This window comes from Chinchilla lanigera, unplaced genomic scaffold, assembly GCF_000276665.1.
Source record: "Chinchilla lanigera isolate Chin_1 unplaced genomic scaffold, ChiLan1.0 scaffold00015, whole genome shotgun sequence".
In the NCBI taxonomy this organism is placed as follows: Eukaryota; Metazoa; Chordata; class Mammalia; order Rodentia; family Chinchillidae; genus Chinchilla; species Chinchilla lanigera.
In genome coordinates, this window is record NW_004955416.1 from 13,207,069 (window position 1) to 13,230,951 (window position 23,883).

Sequence of the window (23,883 nt, forward strand, 5' to 3'; positions counted from 1 at the left end):
GTAGTATGGCTGGAACCCAATTTGTTCATCCCGTAATACTCCATATGCTCCCTGCTGGCTTGAACTCAGCAGCCTCACCCTGACACGGGGAGCCACTAGATGAAGCCAGCCCACAGCTTTTCTGAGTTCTGATTTCAGTTGCCCCTACTCCAAGAAGTGTACTGCCAATCACCCTCTCTTGGACGACATTTGAACCTGAATAACTCACCAGCCCCTGAAATCTGCTGTATCCATTGCTCTGTTGCACTGGTGTGTTTCTCCACAGAGGCCTCTGGGGTCACCCACCACCTCTCTCTCCAGGTTCAAACTGCCCTCCCACACAGTGAAGCTGAGCTTAGAGACGAAGTGCCACCTTCCACCTCCTCCTTCTTCATTGAAATTCTCTCTTTGCTCTCCCCATGGGCTTCAATTCTTGCATCAGATCTTTCCTGGGTCCTGGAGGCCCACTTCCCTCCTCTTTCTCTTCCAGCATCTGGACACCAAATCTTGTAGAGGCTCTTTCTCTGCCTCTCACCACTCCACCATCTTTCCAGAATTCAAGGCTTTCACATTTCTAAAACCTTAAAACTTCTCATCTGGAAAAGCGAGCACTCCTTGGGCCCTGATAACAATGCTCTTCAGGCCACAGCCTGGGACTGGACTTCATCCCCAGCACTGCCTTCCACAACCTGTCACACCCTACACAACCTGCCACAACCTAGCCTCATGCTACCTCCTCTCTTCTAGGAAGCTTCATCACTAGAACCAGGCCTCCTTTAGAAAGTCCAAAACAAAGCCAGGTGCCTATCATCCCAGCACTATGAGGGGCTGAGACAGGAGGATAGCAAGTTTGAGTCCAGTATGGACAATGTTGTGACTTAGTGAGACCCTGTCTCAAAATAAAAAATAACAAAGGCTGGGAGTATAGCTCAGTGTGAAGGCGCTGGCCTCAACCCCCTATGCCACCAAGAAACAAATAAATAAAAATTAAAAATTGAAAAGATAAGAGATCTAAGACAAAGGGGATGGAAGCTAAGTAGGTTGGTAATTACCAGTGATCCTCCTCTATCCCCATCAATGCTGGCTGCTCAGCTGACCAGGAAACTCAGTAAGGGACAGGGACTCTACAGTCTTGCCCTGGAGTATGTTACACTTGTTCATGCGCCAAGCTGGTCACATTATCCTAGTTGTTTCAAATACATTAACACTCTCCATGGTTCTCCAGACTGCCTCGTGAGGCAAATAGGAAACAACTCATCCCTTTGCTCCCCAGCTGGGAAAAGACAGACACAAGTTTGCACTGCTTTCTGATGGCAAAACTAGACAAAGCTACTTGCTGTTCAGGACCAGAGACTGTGTCTGTCACACAGTAAGTCAGCTGTTACAGATCTGAAAGTTTTTGCCCCAGAAACACATTTGGACTATCCACCATAGATAACCACAATTACTGTGGCCTGCCAATAACAAGACGCCCATCTTTTGCGCATTCTGACTTCTGGCCACTAGAGGGAACCCATTAGCTACAGCCTGTTTCCTTCCTCAAGCCCCTGCCCTGGACGGAATTGAAGGGCAGGTCTGACTGGGATTCGGAGGTCAGCAGGGACTGCCTTCTGGGTTGCATAACCCACGCCCATCTTTCAGCATTGTTACTTTCCACTCTGATGCCCTTCACAGCATCAGCACGAAAATCAACTTCTAAGGTTGACTTAGGTAGGTCAGCAAGGGTAGGTACCAATTCCTCAAGAGGAATATAACTATCAGGTATTGTAAACATATTCTATTAAAAAAAGAAACTTAAAAAAGACCATTTTAATTCAGTTTATGTATTAAAATGTTCTCTTACCCTTTCCATGTCCAGAAATTCATCATCTAGCTTCGTTCCTTCAGCACCACTTATTTTTTCACTAAACAGCTGCAGAATAAACACAAGTAATCAGTTGCACTGTATAATAAGTTCTTATACTTTTTGACCTAAATTATCAAAAACAAAATCTTGGATTTCACTTATTAGACTGTTTTCATAACTAAATCTATTAAGGAAATTGTTGTTTGGTATACTCGTATCTAAGGACATGGGAGAGACACGTTTCTCATCACCTAGCCTTTACTTCTTATGTGCCTGCTGTCTGTAAAGTACGTGGTAGGTGCTTGAGAACAAAACTAAGACAGGATCTGGCCACACAGGAGCACATGGTTCAGAGAAAGAGTTAATACACTAATACTCAACTAACATAGAAGAGAGGCACAGCAAGAACAATTGTGCTAGATGTATATCACCAGAATTGGTCAGCGGCAGGCAATACCCAGTACTGGGTTGTCCAGGACTTGTTTCCAGGAACATTTGGCAACAGAGCTGGCTTTTGAAGGATAAGGGTTTTCAATGTGAGGTACTAAAGGAAAAGCCTTCTAGGAAGAGGCATCATGAGATGCCTCTCATGGGAGAAAAAGAGACCCAGGAGCAGAAATGATCAGAAAAAGCTTTCTCAACCTAGGCACTACTGATGCCCAGAATAGACAATCCTCTGTAGTACGCGGTTGGCTATGAGACATTAGATGCCAGTAGCATGCAGCACACATATGCATGTACACACACACACACACACACACAGAACTGAGAACCACCAGTGCTGACCTTGGACAAATGTGCCCAAGGAACAGTCCGAAAGATAGGCAGAGGCCATATCACGCAATGCCAAGGTGAAGGGTGTGACCAAGAAGCCTCTCAAGACTTCCTCAACACAGCGAGTCAGAGGACCCTTCAGAAAAGCACCTTTAGCCTTGGCCAGGCCAGATTGGAGAACAAAGAGAAGGGAATGGAAGAGGAACATATGTTGACTACTGTCTTCAGGAAAGAATATCAGCAGAATGTTTGCTTTTCCAGTATTAACATGAACACAGAAATCGGTAGTGAAGCAGATTCCACCAGTGGATGCTGAAAGGAACCTGAGTGGTTTTAAATGCAAGCGTGGTTTCCTCCTACTGTTCACACTACTCCTGTTGCACACACAGTGTTAGTATTTCATAGGGGGATATAAGTGGAGACAGTGTTTCACGTGAAGTTGAGGTATGATAAGAAGTTTCTTGAAGATAGATCACAAAATGCCTAGAGCCCTCCATGCTCCCTGGCGTCTACTCCCCACTCAGGGAAGCAGTGCTGGGCTCTGTGACTCAGTTTGACCCCACAGAGACCTTGTCACCTTCTGTCTGCTCCCATGAGCCTTCCCGCTGGCTTAAGGACAAGCCGTGATTGGTCTGCTAGACAGATAAGCAGCCCAGCTTCCTGTCCATACCGGGAGATCCTGAGTTGCACACCTCACTGACCAGTAACTGACAGCATGTGAATGAGAGAGCAAGACAGGGCCAGCCCTTGCTTTGCAGAAACAGAGGCAGGAAAGGGTGTTGTTTTAAATCACTAAATTCTGGGGTGCTTTGTCCTCAAGAAATGCAGACTCACACACCTGAGGAGAGTTCTTACATTCCAGGTTGGGAATAGCATCAGCAAGATCTACCCTCAGGCTTCAACACAGGGTGTGAACTTCAGCAGGAAGGCTCAAGAATCCCACGGCCACATGCCAAGCAGCATGGTGAACACCTCTGTCATTGCTGTTCAGTAGCGAAGCCATCAAAAATACTGGCTCCGAACTCTAAGGAAAACTCTGAGAATGTGATGAAGGTCACACCTCTGTTCCTCCCACACCTTGCTGCCATGGTAGACTGCACAAACAGCCATGTCCCAGAGCCCCCTATTACTCTATCCTTGAGCTGCGTTGGCCAAGAGTGGAGAGGAAGCCACCCTGTGTGAGTACCAACTTGGGTTTCATAGACACTTTGCACCTATCAAGAGTCTTTCTGGTGTTTCTGCTCATTCTCTGAGTTCCCGGTAACCAGTGCCACGTGAATGAGCTGAGGCGGGCTTGCTGGAGAACCAGAGGCCACGCATGCAGGCAGATAAGCCATCCCATTGCTCACAGCCAACAGGTGAGTGAAGGGAACCCAAATCGGCCACATCAGCTGACCCTCCCTCATGCCGACCCCAAGTGGCTCATCCACAGAACAAGGGATGCAGCAAAGGACTTTTGTTTAAGGCACTATATTTGGGATGGTCGGTTATACAGCAAACACTGATGGGCACAGTTGCTTATGGTTTTCTGCAGCTGCTGTGACCACAAAAACCCATGTACAGATCCCTGTTTTAAAATATCAACTTGAACATCTCTTAGAACTGAGAATTAAGCCTCTGATCTGAATCAGATCTAATTTGTTCAAGTTGCTCTTATTCTATTCTCAGAAAGCAGAGTGCCTCATAGGAGGGTGTTTCTACTTTCAAGAGAAGAAGTGAGCTGGATATGGTGGTGCACACATGTAATTCCAGATACTCAGGAGGCTGAGGCAGGAGGATTGCAAGTTTGAGGCCATCCTAGGCAACTTAACTAGAGCCAGTCTCAAAATATAAACAAACAAACAAACAAACAGAGTGGAGAATGTAGTTCAGTGTTGGAGTACCCCTGGGTTTACTTCCTAGTAACACACATAGCACCACCACCAGCAACAACAAAAACTGGAAATGAAAGAGATCATTATTGTTCTCTTATTTGGAAAGAAATAACGTATGGGTTCATTTTCAACAGCAGTCGTAAGAATCTTACTCATGCTTTTACTTTTCCTAAATTCCCTAGTCATGTTTGCTAGTTTGGGACACTAAGTAAAAACACATATATGACTCTAGTTACAGAGGCCATTTACTATATTTGATACTTCATTATTCAACAGTTATCATTTGTTGCACACCTACAACATGCAAGGCTCTATGATGGTCCCTAGAACATAAAGATGAAATAGAGAGGTGTGGTTCCCACAGGGCCCTTGGCCTCAGTGCAGGGATACAGAGTTATTTCTTTTAGGTGTTGGAAGCTAAATGTAAACACTCAACTTCTATTTCTAGTGAAGTGGACTATATAAATTCAATTTTGATGCACTCCCAATGCTCTGAATACACAGAAATGATAGAATAAATACGGAAAAAACTAGACAGATAAGCAATGCTCAAAAAACAGAACAAAGTCTTTGTGAACCTTCAGATGCGTAGGATGCAATGTGGTGGGGTAGGGTGAAGTTGCAGGGGGCGGAGTCAGGCAGAGTGAAACAATGCTCCTGAGACAACAGTCTGGACTCTAGCTTTGACTAAAGACAGAGGATAAGAAGGACAATGAGGCTGGGGAGAAATTCCAGGTGCAAACCACTGTCTGGTGCTATCACATTTGGCAATCGGTAGGCCCAAGGGGACTGAAGAACGAAGAATCCATCAAGTCACGCACAGCTCTGTGGATAGATCCAGATATCCACAATACCACCCAGGAGAGAGACCACCATTCTGTGCTGCAGCTTGGGAGGCAAGTGGAAGAGACCACAGTCACTACACAGGCAGAGCACACACAGACAGGACATCAAGAGTGACGAAAAGACATCCCCCCCAAATTGTAATTCATGCTAGATCTAGTTCTAAGGCAAATGAATAAAATATAACACTAGGAAAGAGAGCCAACAAAATCACATAACATGTATGAATTCACTCCTAATGAAAATATAAAACGTGATGACCAAGACTTCTCATGTATATTATCAAAATGGGTAAGTGAAGGGATAACTTCTATTCATAAGTAGCAAGCTGTTGCATGAAAGGGAAAAATATTTAAAAGGCACAAAAATCTAAGAAACTTAGAAACAAGAGATAAACAGTCATAACAATAAAAAAAAAATTGACAGGTAGAATAAAATCCAGACTGGGCATAATCAGGAAAGAAACAGCAAACTGGAAAGAATTAATAAAGAACTTACCTAGAAAATAATAGCCATGAAAAAGACAGTTTTATTTCTTAAGGAAATATCAGTTTTTGTGATCCTTTTTCTTCTTTTTCATGTTTGTTCTTTTCAGCAACTGTTCTTTATCACTATCAATTTACTTTCACTCCTTAGTAGGTTATCTTACTTTCTCTACTCCTTCTCATATCCCATTCATTAATTTTTCAAATTTTGCCTTTTTCCATTCTCCAGTTCCTTACCCCCTCTGCCTTGACTAGCATAGTACTAAGCTTTATGAATCTCTAGATAGTTAACTTTAAGCTATTGCTGATGAATATGTACTATGTTAGTAGAGTTACCTGTCATTTAGTAGATATTTACCGTAGGTCAGGCCAATATTTGGTTTGTCTTGGTGTGCATACTACAATTATAGACCTCTTTGCTATGGACAAGGATGGTACATTATTGGTCTTTAGGATTTGTCAATATTACATTCATACTTAAAGCTACAATTGATGCTGATTTTTTGACTATTGCCAAGTATCACAGCTGATGTAATCGATTATTTTTTAAGAGGCCAATATATAGCTTGCCTAGGGGTCATTAATAATACTGTGGTCCATTCTGGGATAACTGGGTACTGGTCCAACATGTTGCAACTTCCCATCTCAAGTACACAGAGGTGGATGGATCCTGAGGCAAAGGCAAAGGCCAGGAGTTACTCAGACCCAGAGGACATCACTGAAAAGCAGACATTAACTGAAGGGGACCCCATACTGGAAACAAAACTTTCCACTAAAATAAACTCACAAACCTCAAGATAAAGTAAACAAAAATAGAAACATGAGAAGATAAACCAACAAAATGCCTCCAAAACCTCCCAGGTCCCCAAAGCCTCACACCAAAATTATTTGAAATGATGTTAGGAGAGAAAACAAAACAGCACAATAAGGCAACTGGCAAGATCACAGAAGACATAAGTAACACAATATTGGGCCAACTAAACAAAATAAAAAGTGGGTCTAAAGACACTAATAAGAAGACAGAAGAGCTGAGCAAAATGATGTAACACATGCATGACTAGTAGAGAAAACACATAAAAGGGCTCCAAATAGAAATTTAGGAGATTAAGAGTTTCATTCAAAGTATGGGCAGCAAAAGTGACCAATGTGAGGACAGAGTCTCAAAACTATAAGACAGGGCTGTTGTCAGTGACCAATTAATGACACAAATTTAAAAACAACAGGAAAACCTGAAAAATGGATCCAACAGTTCCTAGATGATGCAAAGAAGACTAATCTAAGATTAACTGGAATTAGTGAAAAACCTGTTTACTGAAAATAGCAGAAAACTTTGCAAATAAGGAAAAAACTTAACATACAAATAAGAGAGGCATATAAAACCCCAAATCAGAAAGAACCTTTTCACAACACATCATAGTCAAAATCCCAGAAGTCCAACACAAGAACGTTAAAAGCAGTTAGAGAAAAGCAACCATCACTTATAAAGGAAAACCCATTAGACTTGCAACAAACTTCTCAATACAAACCTTAAAGAACTCGAAGTAAAGTGTCTCAAGTCCTAAAAGAAACCCATTTTCAATCCAGGCTGACATATCCAAAAAACTATCAAAATTAATGAAGAAATAAGCCACTTTCATGATAAAGAACATTTTAAAAATTGATGACCACAAAACCAGCCCTCAAAAAAATTCTCAAGGATATTCTAGAAAGACACAATGAAGCTAATAATGGCAAAAGGTCTAATAGAATGACTACACCGGGTAGGCTGAGCTGTTAAATAGAAGGGAAAGATAGGGAATCAACAACAGGAAAATACAGCAATGACAGGAATAAGTCATTGAGCAACTGATTTGAAGACAACAATATACAATACAACCACCACTGGTGAATTCCTACCATCTTGTCTAGTGAAACTCTGTAGCATCTCTGTTTTTTAAATTATCATTTTTTTATTCTCTTTAAGGGTTTGATCAATCTTCCATTCTTACATCTGGTAATCTGAGCAACTTCATTGACGATAACAATATGTAATATAACAACCACTGTTAATTTCTATCATTTTGTTCTGAAACCCTGTATCATTTTTAATCTTACTTTGTTTTATGTCTGTGATGTTGGTATTTTGCTATTGTTCTTCTTTTTAACTATTCTCCTTAAAATTGAAAAAGAAATAAGTCATTACCTATCTGTAGTAACTCTCAATGTAAATGGTCTCAGTTCCCCAATCAAAAGACACAGACTGGCAGAATAGATCAAGAAACAAAATCAAACAGTATGCTGTATACATGAAACACATTTAATCCAAAAAAAATTCACAAACTAAATGTCAAAGGATAGAAAACAACATTCCACACAACAGGACCACCCCAAAGCAGGTGTAGTTATCTTATATTCATACAAAGTGGACTTCAAGCCAAAACTGATAAAAATAGGCAAAGAAGGTACTACACATTAGTTAAGGGAGCAATCCAATAGAAAGAGGTAACAATTACTAACATAAGTGCATCAAAAAAGGGTGCACCCAACTTCATAAAACAAGTTCTGCTGGACACAAAAGATCAGATACACATAAACACAATTGTACTGGGGGACCTCCATACCCCACTATCACAAACAGATAGATCAACAAGACAAAAAAATCAGAGTTGAAGAAAACTTTCAAACACATGGATCTAAGAGATATCTGCAGAGTGTTCCATACAACAACAGAATACAACCTTTCAGCAGCACATAGAACTTTCTCCAAAATAGACCACTGTTAAGGCTTGTATCTAGATGTTCACCCCAAAGCCTCAAGTGCTCATAGATGGGGCTTTTCAGAGGTGGCTAGATCTAGGGTGAATGAAGTGGATTAAGGATTTGTGAAAACTGCATTAATCCAATTGATTGCTTTAGCATAGTACTGGGTGTGGATAATGGGAAGGCCCACCCTGGGTGTGCGTGGCATCATCCAGTAGGCTTATAACTGGGTGGGATAAAAGTCCAGAAGGCTTGCTGCTTGCTCCCTCCTGTCTGCTCTGCCATGGACCATTTCTTCTCCATGATGCTCCTCTCCCATGCCACCCTGTCTTGTATCCAGCCAGCTCTAGACAGATACCAAAACAAACCTTTCCTCCTTTAACTTGTGGGTATTTTGTCTCAGCAATGACAAAAGTAACTAAGACAACCACATACTAGCCCATAAGTCAGGCTTAAGTAAATGTAAAATAATTGAATGTATTCCACGATATTATCAGACCATAGTGCGATGAAGTTAAAAATCAACAAAAAAACAAAACACAGAAAATATGTGAATGCATGGAAACTAAACAATATACTCCTGACTAAAAAACACAAAAAGACACTTCCAAAATAAAAAATATTATTACAACTACTTTGCATACCAACACACTGGAGAATTCAGAAGAAATGGATAGATTCTTAGGTACATATGAATTACCAAAACTGAACAAAGATTTAAAAGCTCTCAATAATCCAATAACACCCAATGAAATCAAAACAGTAATAAATAACCTACCAGCTAAGCAAAGCCCAGGTTTGAGCAGGTTCATTTATGAATTCTACAAAAATTTTAGTGGGTTCTAACACCAATAGCCTTCAAGCTTTTTAATGAAACTGAAAGAGAAAGAGTACTTCCAAAGTCATTCCTGGAAAGCTACTATTACCCTGATTCCAAAACCAGACAATGATTCAACCAAAAAGAGAACTATAGTGGTACCTCAGTATACAAGCATAATTTGTTTTACAATTTTGGGAAAGGTGTCTGCATTTGTGTTTGTGTGGGGAAGATGGCCATGGCTGACATGAAGTTTGTAAATGGAAGCAAAATTTTGCCAAACATGTTTGTTTGTGAACTGAATTGTTTGTAAACAGAAGCATTCATGAACCAAGGTATTACTATATAGATCAAACCCTTTAATGAATATAAATACAAAAATCCTCAGTGAGATACTGGCAACTAGAGTGCAACAGATCATCCAAAGAGATCATACATCATGACCAAGTTGGCTTCATCCCAGGGATGCAAGGATGGCTCAATATATGCAAATTGACACATATAATACATCATAAAAAATAGAAGGGAGGATAGTCCACTTCTTTGAACTCTGCATAAAACTCACATGGTCATCTCAGTAAATGCAGAGAAAACCTTTGGCAAAATCAAACATCACTGCATGATAAAAACACTAAGGAAAATAGATATAGAAGGACCTTACCTCAATCTGATTTACAGCCATTCATGACAACTACGGCAAACATCATATTAAATGGAGTAAAACTGAAAGCTTTTCCTCTAAAATCTACAAGACAGGGATGTCCTCTATCACCACTCATATTTAATATAGTACTTGAAACATTAACAAGAGCAATTAGGCAAGAAAAAGAAAGAAAAGAGATTTGTATAGGAAAAGAAGTGAAATTATTGGCATCTGTTCGCATTATTTGCAGAAGACTCAATCCTTTACATACATTTTTTTTAAATCCACTGAAGACTCTTAAATATCCAAATTCAGTAACGTAACATGATACAAAATCAACATACAAAAATCAATAGCATTCCTATACACTAACAATGAACCCAATGAGAAAGAAATTAGGGAAAAGTATCACTCACCATAACACCAAGGAAAATTAAATACTTAGGAATTAACCTAACTAAGGAAGTGAAAGACTTCTAAATAAGAAGTCTGAAAAAGGGAATTGAAGAGGACATCAGAAAATGGAAAAATGCTCACTATCCCTGGATAGGCAGAACAAATATAGTCAAAATGGCCATACTTCCAAAATTGATATACAGATTTAATGCAATCCCAATCAAAACTGTAACAGCATTCTTCACAGAACTGGAGAAAACAATACTAAAACTCACATGGTACCAGAAGAGACTGAGAAGAACAAAAGCAATCCTAAGTAAAAAGAGCAACCTGGGAGGCATCACAATCCCAGACTTAAAGTTATGTTACAAAGCCACTGTTATGGTTGAAACATTGTGTCAACTTGGGGAGTCTAGAGGTTTGGCTAAGTAACTTAGCAGGAAGCCAGAGTGCTTACTTTGTATACGTCCTGAGCCTGTGGAAGAGGAGTGCATGGAGATTATGTGAGAGCTACACGCCCCTTAGGTGGGGGTAGCCTGTTTACAAAGTAAGGCAGGGAAAGAAGCTGCTTGCCGCCATTCCTCCGAGTTTGCTCTGGCTGTTTGCTGTTCAGCTGCCATTCACCCCTTTGCTCTTGTTGCTTTGCTACCTTTTGCCTCGGAGCCAGCCAAGTATGGACTGAAACCTCCACAAACTGTAAGCTAAATAAACCTTTCCTTCCTTCGTTTTGGGCGTTGGGTATTTTGTCTCAGCAACGAGAAAAAAGTAACCAAGACAGCCACTGTGATTAAAACAGCATGGTACGGGCACAGAAACAGACATAAGGATCAAAGAAACAAATAGAGGATGCAGAAACAACCCCAAGTACAGTCAACCTTTTAATCTTTGACAGAGGGGCCAAAAACACACGCTGGACAAAAGACAGCCTCTTTAATAAATGGTGTTGGGAAAACTGGCTCTCCACGTGCAGAAGACTGAATCTAGACCCTTATCTTCCACCATATACTAAACTAAAATCAAAATGAATCAAAAGATGGGTGGAAGGGGAGAGAGGGAGGAGAAAGGGGATAAAAAAGGAATTAAGATGTGTGACATTGTACACACACTACATGCACCAACTCCCATGAGGAAAGTAAGTATTATGTATTACACACACACATACTAATAAACTAAAATAAAAGAAAAATATTATAAAATTGAACTTTAAAAAATTTAAAAATAAAAATACATCAGAATCTATGGGATGCAGCAAAAGCAGTATATGGAAATCAATGTATAATCTTAAGTAAACTGAAAACATTTTCAATTTCATGTTTCAAATGTATGTAATGAAAGAAAAACAAGTGTATGTAATGTTATTCTATCTAATTTTTAAGCTCTGATTTCCAAAGTTGGAATGTCCACCCACTGCGCCGATATAGTATGCTAGAGACACAAATATGACAAGTATCAGTCACTGTTATGTACACATACCAACTCCCCACAACAAATGTGATCATGCACTGCAACATGCTCTAATAAAATTTTAAAAATTCATGTTTATTTTAAAAATATCAATCACTCTACATTGCAAGTGCTCCCTGTTTCCTGGAAAGGCAGAATGTGAACAAACAGCCGTCACATCAGGAGATGGGCATGGTCCAAAAGGGAGAGATGCAGGACTTGCCACCAGAAACCAGAAAAAGGAAGCAGATCATGAGATGAGAAGGCGACAAGCAAGTTCCAGGCCAGAGCCCAAAGGATGTTTGGCGTTCACCAGGGAGAAAAGAAGTGGCATTCCGGACCTAGAGCAGCAAACAGAAACCCATGACTCACTAATATATACAGTAAGGAAACAGCATAAGAATTCAGCACAAGTACTGACTCACGAAAAGGATCAGATGACCAAGCAGGGTCAGGTCACAGAGGCTGCACTGAATCTGTGGGCCAGGGAGACTTTCAATCAGGTGAGTGAAGTGGACAGCTCTGACTCTCAGAAAGACTAGTCCAGTGGCCCATGGGAAAGGACCCCAGGAGAACCTGAAAGGTGGATTGGGGTGACAGGATGACAAGAGACACACAGTACATGCTGAAGGGGGCTATGGGCAGGGTCAAAGTTTCACTCTAAAAGCTTTGAAGCTTCCTAAGCTTCAAACCCAAGCTGCTCGCCTACCAGCTTCCCCACCACCGAGCCTGCACCTGACTTAGGCTCACCAGATAAAAGACGTGAATCTAAAGCAAAAACGAGTGGCTCGGCAATGTGGCTCATGTGCCCCTGCCTGCTGGGAAAGAGGACTGAGACTGCCGAGGAGACCCATCTCAGGAGGCTTGTGCTACAGCCAGGGACAGTCTTTGTTCAACACCTGCACCATAGCAGCTCCCCCTGGGTCTATAACAGGAAAACTTAAAAAAACATTTTCAAAGACCACAGTACACAGCAGTGACAAACCACAAAAGAAACTTATTTAGGAAACATGAAGCTTTTGTCTTGGTGTTTTTCACCTAGATGGAGTGAGTTTTTGATGGTAAATGTCAATACCATCCTGGACACCTTCTTGTACAAATATTTGTTTTCAAAGAAACCTGGGTTTCTCTACCTTCTTCCCTTCTACGGAGCAAGAAATAAAACAGCAAGAAAGCCAAACCTAGGAGAAAACTGTAAAAAAAAAAAAAAAGGAAAACAAATTATAAACCTTCTGATTTTAGAAATTATTGCAGAACAGTATTTTGCAATCAGTGCACCTCAAAACACTAGCTTGAAACACCCAGTGTAAGTAAGGGCCATGTAAATTGGAAACACAAGGGAGAGAAAATTAAGTAGATCTCTTTAGAAAAATACTTTCAGAGACTTTAAAATGCTAAGAAACATAATGTGAAGGTCCAAAGAGGATCATATTAGATGTGGTGCTGACCGCACTCACTCAGCATGTCAGACGTCTAACACGAAGAAAAACCTCCACAAGGCAACATTCTGAAGAACACACTTTGGGAAGCTCTGCACCCCGAATCTCAGCTTCTCCACTTGCTCCTTTGCTTTTTCTTTTCACCAGTGAGCAGCCATGTTCTGCTTTTTTTTTTTTTGGTACCAGGAACTGAACTCAGGACCTTGCACTTGCCAGGCAGGTGCTTATGCCACTGAGCTATATCCCTGGCCCCATGCTCTGCTTTTATCAGCTTGGAGTAATGGCATTACTCAAGTTGATGTACAAACAATAGAAGTTACATAAGTTATTAACATTAGGGAAAACGAGTAAAGGAGTGTGTATGTGTGTATGCATGTACATGTGTGTATGCATGTGCATGTTTTGTTTAAACATTTCTGTAAGCCTAAAATTTTTCTGTATTTTCAATTTTAAAAATATCTCTGAGGGCATCAGAGAAATCAAGGTAGCCAAGACCCAAAGAGTCAAAATCAAGAGGAAAGGAAATGCACTGTGGGGAGTCCTAGATTTGTAAATTGTTTTATTGCTTCGGAGAACTTTCTGTCTTGCAGCAGTGTCTGAGCAAAAAGCTGCAGCTCAGAGCATGCAGCAGCCTCGCTACACTGTGTGAAAGGAAAGTCAGAATGCACTGTAACCAAGGAAACCAGGAAATAAACGAGGACAAATTTCTGGAAATAGAAGAAAACATAAAGAAGTAAACATGACAAGCTATGTTCAATTTCTTCTCTGGGCTTTTGACAATTCCTTGCCCATACACAAGACAAGACAGGCAAGACACTGAGAAACTAGCTGCTACAAGACTAAAGATCTAGGTAAACATTTTTGCAAAAGAGATGCTCAGTAAAGACCCTGGGGTTTCAGCGCATCCCTGAAGGTTTCACTAAAGTGTAGGTGTCACAGGAAGTTCAAAACACAGCTGATCTTGGAAAGCCTGCAATGCAACTCGGAATCATTTCAATCCCCACTGGTATCAAGGCTATCAGGTTTTCCCGTCATCATCTGTCAAAACTGATTAACCCTGGAGAAAGACACATCACTAAGAACTGTTAAACTCTTCACACACAACTGCTCTGAAAGTAAAAAGTCATTTGGCATTTCAGGAGAATGAGCTGAACAACGGGAAACTAACAGAAAGATAAACCAACACATAATCCCAATACTGACATCAGAAATGATCTTTCACATAACTATGATAAATGTATTAAAGAAAATAGATGTCAATGTATGTTTCTAGCCCCCTAAAACTAGGGAACATTAAAAGAGAGAAAACAGGGCTGGGGATTTAGCTCAGTGGCAAAGCGCCTGCCTGGCAAGCGCAAGGTCGTGAGTTCGGTTCCCAGTACCGGAGAAAAACCAAAAAAAAAAAAAAAAGAGAGAGAAAACAAAAATTCTAGATGAAAAATAAACTCACTAACTGAAATTAAGAATTCAACAGAAGGATTTAATAAATATTTCAAACAAGACAACATGTGAAATGAAAGATGTTAGTGGAAAGTATTCACATTGAAGTACAAAGGAAAGGAGGATAAAAAATACAAAAAACCAGAATTATAAACACATTAGACATAGTGAAAATACCTAACACGTGTCTTCAAGAATTCCAGAATTTAAAAAGGTTAAGGAATGAGAAAGAAGCAATGGTTGAAGAGATGAGGAAGGATTATTTAAAATAGAAAAAAAGTAATCAAGCTACAAACTGAAGGTTCTCTATGAACTCCACGCAGATAAACCATACCTACACATGTCATAGTCACACTGTTACAGGGTAAGGATGAAGAGGAAAACTTGAAAGCAGTCAAAGGAATAATATAATCGCTTCTCAGCCTTTTGGCTAGGATCAAGTGTAGTATCTCTTCTTATCAGGAATAACACACACTGAAATCAAAGAAGAAACAAAAAGACTGCTGCTCGCTGTTGCAACAGAAATAGTGGAAGCTACAAGATGATAAAATCACACCCTTAAGTCACTAACATAAAATATCTTACAAGCTGAAATTCTATGCACGGTGAATATTTCCTTCATAAAGGAAAGCAAAATCAAAGAAATACTCATATAGAAACACTGAGAAAATTGCTCACCAAAATACCGAAGGTAGTTCTTCAAATAAAAACATCTCATACAGATAGGAAGAAATTGAGAATTAATATCATAAATGCATGCAGAACTTTGAAACATAAAAATAGTGGCCATCACTAGGTAGAGTTACACTGTTATAAGGTCTTCTATTACTTGGAATTGATAAAGTACTAATTAAATGAAGATTCCACCATGTAAACAATGCATGTTACAATATTTAGGACTTTTTAATAATCATAATATGATATATAACTATCAAGCAAAAACTGAGCAATAACGGGGATAAAAAATCTAAGTCAGGCATGGTGACACATACTGGACACCCCACTACACATCTCTAACAATTTCAAAAACTAAAATCATCCAGAGAATGTCCTCTGCCCCAGGTGATATTACTATAGAAATCAATACCTGAAATTTTCCAAATATTTTATTTGGAAATCAAACATCATGTTTAAATAGCTTGAGTCAAAGATAAAATCACTATGGAAATTTTAAAATATTTTAAATAAGTAATTTAGTATATAGATATATCTAATCTTGTACCTAAACTAAAGCTATTTTTACAGGGAAAATTATAGCTCTAAATTACCACTTTTCAAACTGTGATTGCAAAATTTATGTTTTAAAAAATAATTCAGGACCTCTAGTTTACACCATACATCGAAACTAATTCCTTGTTGATCTGAAAAATGGATGCACGAGTAAGACTTTAAAGATTCTAACAGATAACATAACCTTGCTATAGTTCCCAAAATAGTAATTGTAAGGGAAAAGACTGATATATTGTACTTTGTAAGACATGAGAGAGTGAAACATTAAGATACAGAGTGGAAGATATTTTCCATACATCTACCTGACAAAAAATAACATTCAGATATCATAGAGAATTACTACACGCTACTAAGAAAAAAGCAATGCACACCTGTAACCCCAGCTATTCCAGAGGCTGAGGCAGGAGTATCACAAGTTCATGGACAGCCTGGGCAACTTAGGAAGATCTTGTTTCAAAATTTAATAAAATGGGGTATAGTACAGCTCAATGTGCAGGCTCTGGGTTCACTATCTAATACTGCAATGAAAGAGAGACAGAGACAGAGAGCAGAGAGAAACAGTTTAAAATAAGAGTCAGGGGCTGGGGATTTAGCTCAGCGGCAAAGCGCCTGCCTGGCAAGCGCAAGGTCGTGAGTTCAGTTCCTGGTACCGGAGAAAAACCAAAAAAAAAAAAAAAAAAAAAAATAAGAGAGTCAACTGGAGGAGGTGTATGTGTGATGGGAATTGAATCCAGGACTTTCACACTGAGTTATACACCCTTTTACTTTTTATTTTGAAACACTGTCTCCCTAAGCTGCCTGGGCTGGGTTTGAATTTGCAGTCCTCCTGCCTTAGCCTTCCAGAGTGCAGGTACTCTAGGCACATACCACCATGCCTGACCTCAATATTTTCTAAAACAAGTGAAAAACCTTGTAAGGCAACCTCACAAAAGCAAGACATCTGTTTTTAGAGGTGATTAGGTCTGAGGGTGGAGTTCCCATAGATGGGATTAGTACCCTTATTAAAGAGACCCAGAGAGCTCCCTTCCAGCATGGAAAAACACAGAGCGAAGATGGCTATCTCTGAACCATGAGGGGCCCCTCACCACACTCCGAATTCACCACCATCCTTGACCTTGGACACCACCATCTAAAAAACCATGAGAAACAGAGGTCTATCATTTAAGCTACCCAGGCTGGGATGGTTTTGTTTCTATCACAACCCAAATGCATTAAGACAATATTCAAATGGCCAATAAGCATATAAAAATATTTTCCCCTTATTATTATCATGGAAGCACAACTTAAACCACAAAGAGATGCCACCATATTGCTACAAGAATGGCTAAAATTACTTTAAAACAACAAGGATTAATGGAGCAACTGAAAGACTCATATACTAGTGGTACAGTACACATTGGTGTAACTACTTTGGAAAACAATTTGGCAGGGCTTACTAAGACAGAATGTGTAAACATTCACATCTTATAACTGAGAAATTCTATTCCTACATTTGTGCACCTACACCCATGTATAAGTAACATTATTCATAAAAACCCCAAACTGGAAGTAACCCAAATGCCTATTAACAATAAAATGAATAAATATAGTGTGGCTATTTCTAGTATTCAACACTATATAGTAATTTAATGATGGGCCACACAACAACGTGGGTAAATTTCAGATACTGAATAAAAGCCAGTCATGCAGTGTGAATCTAATGATATAAAGTACAAAAATAAAAGAGGTCATACTATATTACTCTATTCATGTAAAATCGGAATCAAGGAAACCTAATCTGCAGGGAGAGAAGTCAGTCTGGTGGTTGTTTGTAGCTGGGGTTAGAAGGGAGGCTTCTGGTGTGCTGGTGACGTCCCGTATCTTGTGTGGATTACACAAACACATCATTCTGTTAAAACACATCAAGCTATATATTGATGAGTCCACCACTTCTATGTATGCAGGTTTTCTTTCACTTTTAAAATTTTTAGCTATTCCTCCCATCAATGCTGAATTCATTGAGTTTCATATTTACATACACTGTATTTTTCCTGATTTATTCATCTAGAGGCAAGTTTTAAAAAAAAGCTATCCCACGCCTTCCTTCTCTGAGGAGTCGAAATAATGCTCGTGTCTGGTAGTCCACATCTGGAAGCTCCTGTTTGGCAAAGTCACAGCTAAACTAAACAAATTCTAATAATCTACAGTCAGCAGAGCAAGAAACTCGAGAGCCATTACATTGTGACTGGATCCCCTGTACCCCAAATGCTGCTTCAATTTAATCATCACAGCAGCATGATAGAAATGACAACCCCACCCCCAAGTGAGTAACTAGTGAAAATGCACAGAGTAAATATTGCAAGCACTGAATCAAGACGCAGCTCACACGCTGGCGCTCGGGATGGAGAGTACACAGAGAGAGGCACAGGACATGTCTACAGCAAGGCTGAAAAACCGAAAAGGGGCGACAGCTGAAGATCACAAACACTGAGAAACTCCTAGAAGACAGGGAGCAGATGGGATCAGGGAGCTGAGAAAAGAGCTGACCAATACACACACAGTAGAAACTTCTCCCAAGAGAAAAGCAGAGAAATTCCAAGTCTAAACTAAGTAAACATAAAAAGAACAGGAGCAATCCCTAGGTGACTATTAAGGTACTGACGTAAAAACAATTTCTATGGAAAGCAAGGAGGATTTGAGATACGCTTTCCCCCAACCTCACATCCCTACTCTATACTCAAAGGCAAATTCTACAATTATAACATCTGGTTCCAATCCCTGCTCCACTGCTCAGTAAAGAAATGACTCTGGGCAAATTACGGAGCCCTCTGTGCCTCGGACTCCCTCTCTGCAATCTGTGGCTAATAACAGGACCTCTATGGTCCCTGGACCACTGAACCTGGTGATCACCACACCCAGCCCACACTGAGTGCTTCCAGGAAGAAGGGAGATTGTTGAGCCAACGACACCTACCCAGCTACCCATAGCAGTGGATGTGGCACTTCATTGGCACAGAATAAAAATCAGGAATCGCAGAAATTTGAGGAGCACAGGGACATGAGAGAAAGAGTGAAAGAGGAAACTTCAGAATGATCCAAAGGCAGGAGAGATAACCTAGGTTTAGAAAGGAAGATTTTAAGTGTTTATGAATACTCACTGATAAATTTAGGGGGTTATCATATACATAAAACAAGAAAACACTACTGTGAAAAAGAAGCAACTGGAAGAAGGGGGAAACAACTTATTAAAAAAGGCATGAAGCTCAGAATGAACAGAGCTGAAGTCCGAATTAGCTTTGTTGAGAAGACAGAGTCAAGGAAACACCCCAGCAAAAGAACAACAGAAAGTGGAAAAAAGCTCAGCCTCATGCTCCATGGCTGAGGCACCCAGGACTGCCCTCTTTTTGGATTTCCTGCCCACTACACAAGAAGGAAGCCCTGTCTGTCTTGGGCTCCCATAGGAGTTGATTCTAAGTTAAGAGTCCCCTTTGAGGAAGCGTTCCAATGGAAGGAAATGTGCCCAGTCTGCACAGAGGCTGACCCCTCTCAGCTCCTACACCTAAAAATCAAGGACTATTACACAGAACTAATAGGACCTTTTCCTCCTACCCATCACACCCTGGTATGAGGGACTGAACCCAGGGCTTTCTCAAAGACCTACATCTCCACTTTTTTAAAAAAATTTTTTTTATAATTTTGAGACAGGGTCTTACTACGTCACTGAGTTGCATAGGTTGGGCTAGAACTTGTGATCCTTCTACCTCAGCTTCCCAGAGTGCTGGGAATTACAGTCATGTGCCACCACAGCTGGCTTGGGTCTCTTCTTACATTTGGTAAATGTGGGAGACTGCCAAGCTGTGTTCTCCTGAGAAATGAAGCCCCTTGCTTCAATCTTACCTGACCTTTAGTTCATTGAGATATGGAGAACTGACTATATTGAACAAGATGTTCCCTTAATTGGCCAAAGGAATGAGATTGAGCCTGGCCAAGATGCCAACATGTCTCACTGCAGCATGCAGGGGAGAAGTGCATCCCCTGCTGATGGCTGGGATGGGGGCTCGAGCAAGAGTCTCCGAGATGCCAGGGCTAAGACATGAGATAGCATCTCAGTTGAGGCCATGGGACTCAAAAAGAATTACACGTTCCTGAAAGTAAAGGTGCCAGCCTTGTACACATGAAGCTATCCACTGCATTGCTAAGTGGAGAGCCCCTGTGCCCGGTACAAAATTGCACTCTGTTTCTCATTGCAGCCAATGCCTGCAAAGTTTCTTTGCCCCAGCACTCTGCCTTGACCCCCAACCACCTCCCTGATTGAAGCCAGTAAAAGCCATGAGCTTTTGGACTCATGGTCCTTTGTTTCACAGAAAACACTGGATCATCCCAGAGCTCCTCAACTGCAGAATATTCTGTCTTTCTTTTATACCCATGTATCATCTTGCTAGGTGGGATACCTGAACCCTCCAGGGGGATTTAGGTATACAAAACTTAGCTTTTTCTTACAGTGGAGTGTTCCTGCAGTTTGCCCAATATTATGCAGAACTTTCTCCAGCTTGGGGGCTACCTTTTTCCTGTTTCTAGCTCTGATGTGGATATTTGTATCTATATTTTCTGTATTTGTATTTTTTTGTTGGCTGTGTTCACGTGGGTTAATGGATGAGCTGGTATCTGTCCCATGAATCTCTTTATATACGTTTCTTTCAAAATTTGCCAACACATTCCAAGCCAGTGATCATTAGTTTAGGCTTCTCTGAGTCTGACTTTTTGCAAAGTTTGATTCTTAATGGTATTTGTATTTGATTCCTTCAGAGCAAAACATGGTCTTTCAGAATCTTCTTTGTAAATTCTGGGCATAATGGCACACACCTGTAATCCCAGCTACTTGAGAGATTGAGGCAGGAGGAACATAAGCTTGAAGCCAGCACAGGTAACTTACTAAGACCTTGTCTCAAAGTAAAATTTTAAAACATCTGAGGATGCAGCTCAGTTGTAAAGAACTGGCTTTGTAGAAAACCCTGCATGGGTGAGGCAGGGTTAGTGAGAGTATAATTAGGCACAAAGGTGCCTCTCTTTCTTGGAACCTGGATTTCTGGGACCAATTTGCGGCAAGCCCAGACCATAATGGGCCCATGCAGGAACCCAAGGTCATGCTGAGATTTTGGAAGGAGTCACTCTCCTCCTTCTTCTTTTGTGAGATGTATTGTTTACATACACTTTTTACCATCTAGGCAGGCAAAGGCTCAATGAGGGCTGTGCTGAGTAGCTCTTTAGGTGTGTTTCAAAGATCAGGTGGTAGAATGACAGTGAGTCTTGAGCCACATGAAATAATTTGGCTACAAAAACATATTTTATTCCCCTTAAGTCATCCTGTGTGACCTAGGAAAATTTTAGCACCTTCAAAAGGAGATAGAGAGTAGAAGCTGAGGGTGTTTTATTCCTAAGGCTCACCAATAAATATCAGTTTAGAGACAGGTCTAGCACAATTGATAGGCCTCAGTTTTTAAAAACAAATAAGTAAGAACGCTTATTTGAAATAAAATATTGTATAAAAAAGCCCTTGACCTGTGATGGGTTTTCTTGCAGATGGTATCTTATAAAACTGAAAAAATGAAAAATATAAAATGTATAACCTTATTAAATATTTGATTTAGTTTTAGCAATAAAAAGGCCAGATTCCCATATTCCCTGACATAATCAATCTTAGACAATTCTACCTTTTTTTCTAAGTTACATATACAATTCCTTTTACAAAAGGGACAATAAATTATATATATTTACCTTCAACCACCCCACAGATGAGACCTTTTCTGGCATTTGCTTAACAACAACAAAAAAACTTTAGCACCCTCTCTGTTCCAAGCTAAGGACAGCACTGAATGTGGGCCACTCTTTCTCCCTGTGGGTTCCGTGGTTTGTTAACATGTAAGGATGCTGACTACAAGCCAGAGGGAAAGATTTGTAAGTGATTATTTCTTTCTAAATGTTTTGTTTTTAGGACCTGGAGTTAATTTTTTAAAATTTAACTCTTTTTTTGTAAAAAAAAAGTTTACTTTCTTCTTTATAAAGTGAAGTGCTTTTCATTTCCTCATTAAATTTGCTTGGCCTGTAGGGAACCCCTAGAGCTTCAGAAACAGGTCAATGAATCTGTGCATTTTTAATTAAAAAAAATCTATAAACAGAGGCAAAGGTTCAGAGGCTACTGGCCTAGAACAACAGGAAGGCAGGAGGGAGTGGGAGAGGGGAGAGAAAAGCGGGGGAGAGACTCACAGAGGCACAGCCAGGCTGCACCTGCACATTGAAGATGAAAGGTTGGGACCCTGGGACCAGAAGTGCAACCCATAGAATTAAGGGATTCTCTGGAAGAAGATCTGGGGAAGAAGGTGGAGCCACCAGAGATTTTAAAAAGCAGTTACACTAACCAGAGGGGAGACAGATGGGTTTGGCAGGGAAGGAGACACCTATGGGGGGCTCTGGGAACCTGCGAGGGGCCAGGGAGAGTCAAGCCATTGAACCCCAGCCCCAGAGGATTGGGAACTCCCGGCCTTCTCCCCTCCACCCAGCCCACACACCATGGTGGCCCCGACTGGCCCTCCCAGTAGCGATGGTCATCCTGGCTGCGGATGGGCAATCACCATCAGTGAGTGCTCAAGCTGTGCCGCATAGGGACACAGACACCCCAGAGAGCGAACCAGGACCACGCTGCCTGAAAAAGTAATCTACAGACAGGACACACTCAGACGCAGAACACCGAGGGTGTCGAGGGGAATAGAGTCTCAGGTCCTCAACCTCCATACACACCCTCCGCCTGTGAGGAGGCTCCTGTATTGAGAACCCCCTCGGCCACTTTAGGGGGAAAAGCACAGCTCTCTCCTGTCCCATGCCCCGGGGTGTCACCTCAGAGTGTGGACACCTCTGTGCAACCTCAGCACCCCACTCAGATCAGATCTGAGAGGACGCAGCCTTTCACTGTCTCAGAGGTCACCTCTCCTCGTTCCCCGGTTCTTCCTCAGCTGCCACCTTCTCCTGCCCGTACTTCTCAGAACCACCTTTGTGGCGGTTGCTGTTTGTGGTGCTAGGGGTTAAGCTCAGGACCTTTACACTCAGCCACATTCCCATTCCACCCCCTTTTTCTCTTAGGGTCTAAGTTTTGCTGCACTGCCCCAAGTTGAGCTCAAATTTGTAACCCTCCTGCCTCAGTCTCCTCTTAAGCAGCCCTAGACACTGTTCCAGTTTCCTCGCTTCCTGTTCACTTCCCAACTCACGTAAGGCCAACACTGTCAGCTGCCCATCTGAGGAACACCCTCCTCTTCCCGCTAACAGCACCCGGGTTTTGTCCCAGGGGGCACTGTGTCTGGCCTAGGCAATGCATCGCTATGCCAGAACTGTCTCCGCTCTCCCGCATTCATTCCAAGCACAAGCATCACAGGTCTCATTACGGCCGACAAGACCTAAGCAGAAGCCAGCTGGGTGAGGGCTTCTGGGAAGCTTCTAGTGTCTTAATAGAAAGGAGCCACTCTCTCTCTTCTTCCCACCTGGAACACAAACGTGCTGTCTGAGGTTGCAGCTCAAGGCCCTGAGGAAAGGATTTAAGAACAGCAAAGACTCAAAGATCCCGAAATGCATACTGGCAATTTCCCACCTCTGCATTCATGCTATAAGAGAACAATAAACCCGGTCAGTAGACGGCTGGGGCTGAACTTCCATCCCCGGAGCCCTCCTCATCCCCTACTGACACCCTTTACAATCTTCTCTCATCAGTGACTGTCTAACTCCCACACCCTGAGGACGCATTTTCGCCCTCCATTCAGATGACCTCTCCCGGGCATCTGGATGCTATTAACTATTCTCTTCTTGAAATTATCCATCGTGGGGCTGGGGATTTAGCTCAGCGGCAAAGCGCCTGCCTGGCAAGCGCAAGGTCGTGAGTTCGGTTCCCGGTACCGGAGAAAAACCAAAAAAA

The 23,883-nt window shown here is 41.2% G+C and overlaps 1 protein-coding gene across 4 annotated transcripts in view; it reads right to left on the minus strand.

The window, feature by feature from the left end:
* Sh3gl3 (SH3-domain GRB2-like 3) overlaps nt 1-23,883 on the minus strand; it is a 146,591-nt gene that overhangs the window by 55,781 nt on the left and 66,927 nt on the right. For 3 of the 4 annotated variants that reach the window (XM_005381462.2, XM_013512668.1, XM_013512669.1), the window contains exon 2: nt 1,823-1,891. In XM_005381462.2, the coding sequence (XP_005381519.1) occupies nt 1,823-1,891 (69 nt within the window). Of the gene's footprint in view, nt 1-1,822; nt 1,892-23,883 lie in introns of those variants that run through there. The other variant, XM_013512670.1, reaches the window with a different exon arrangement.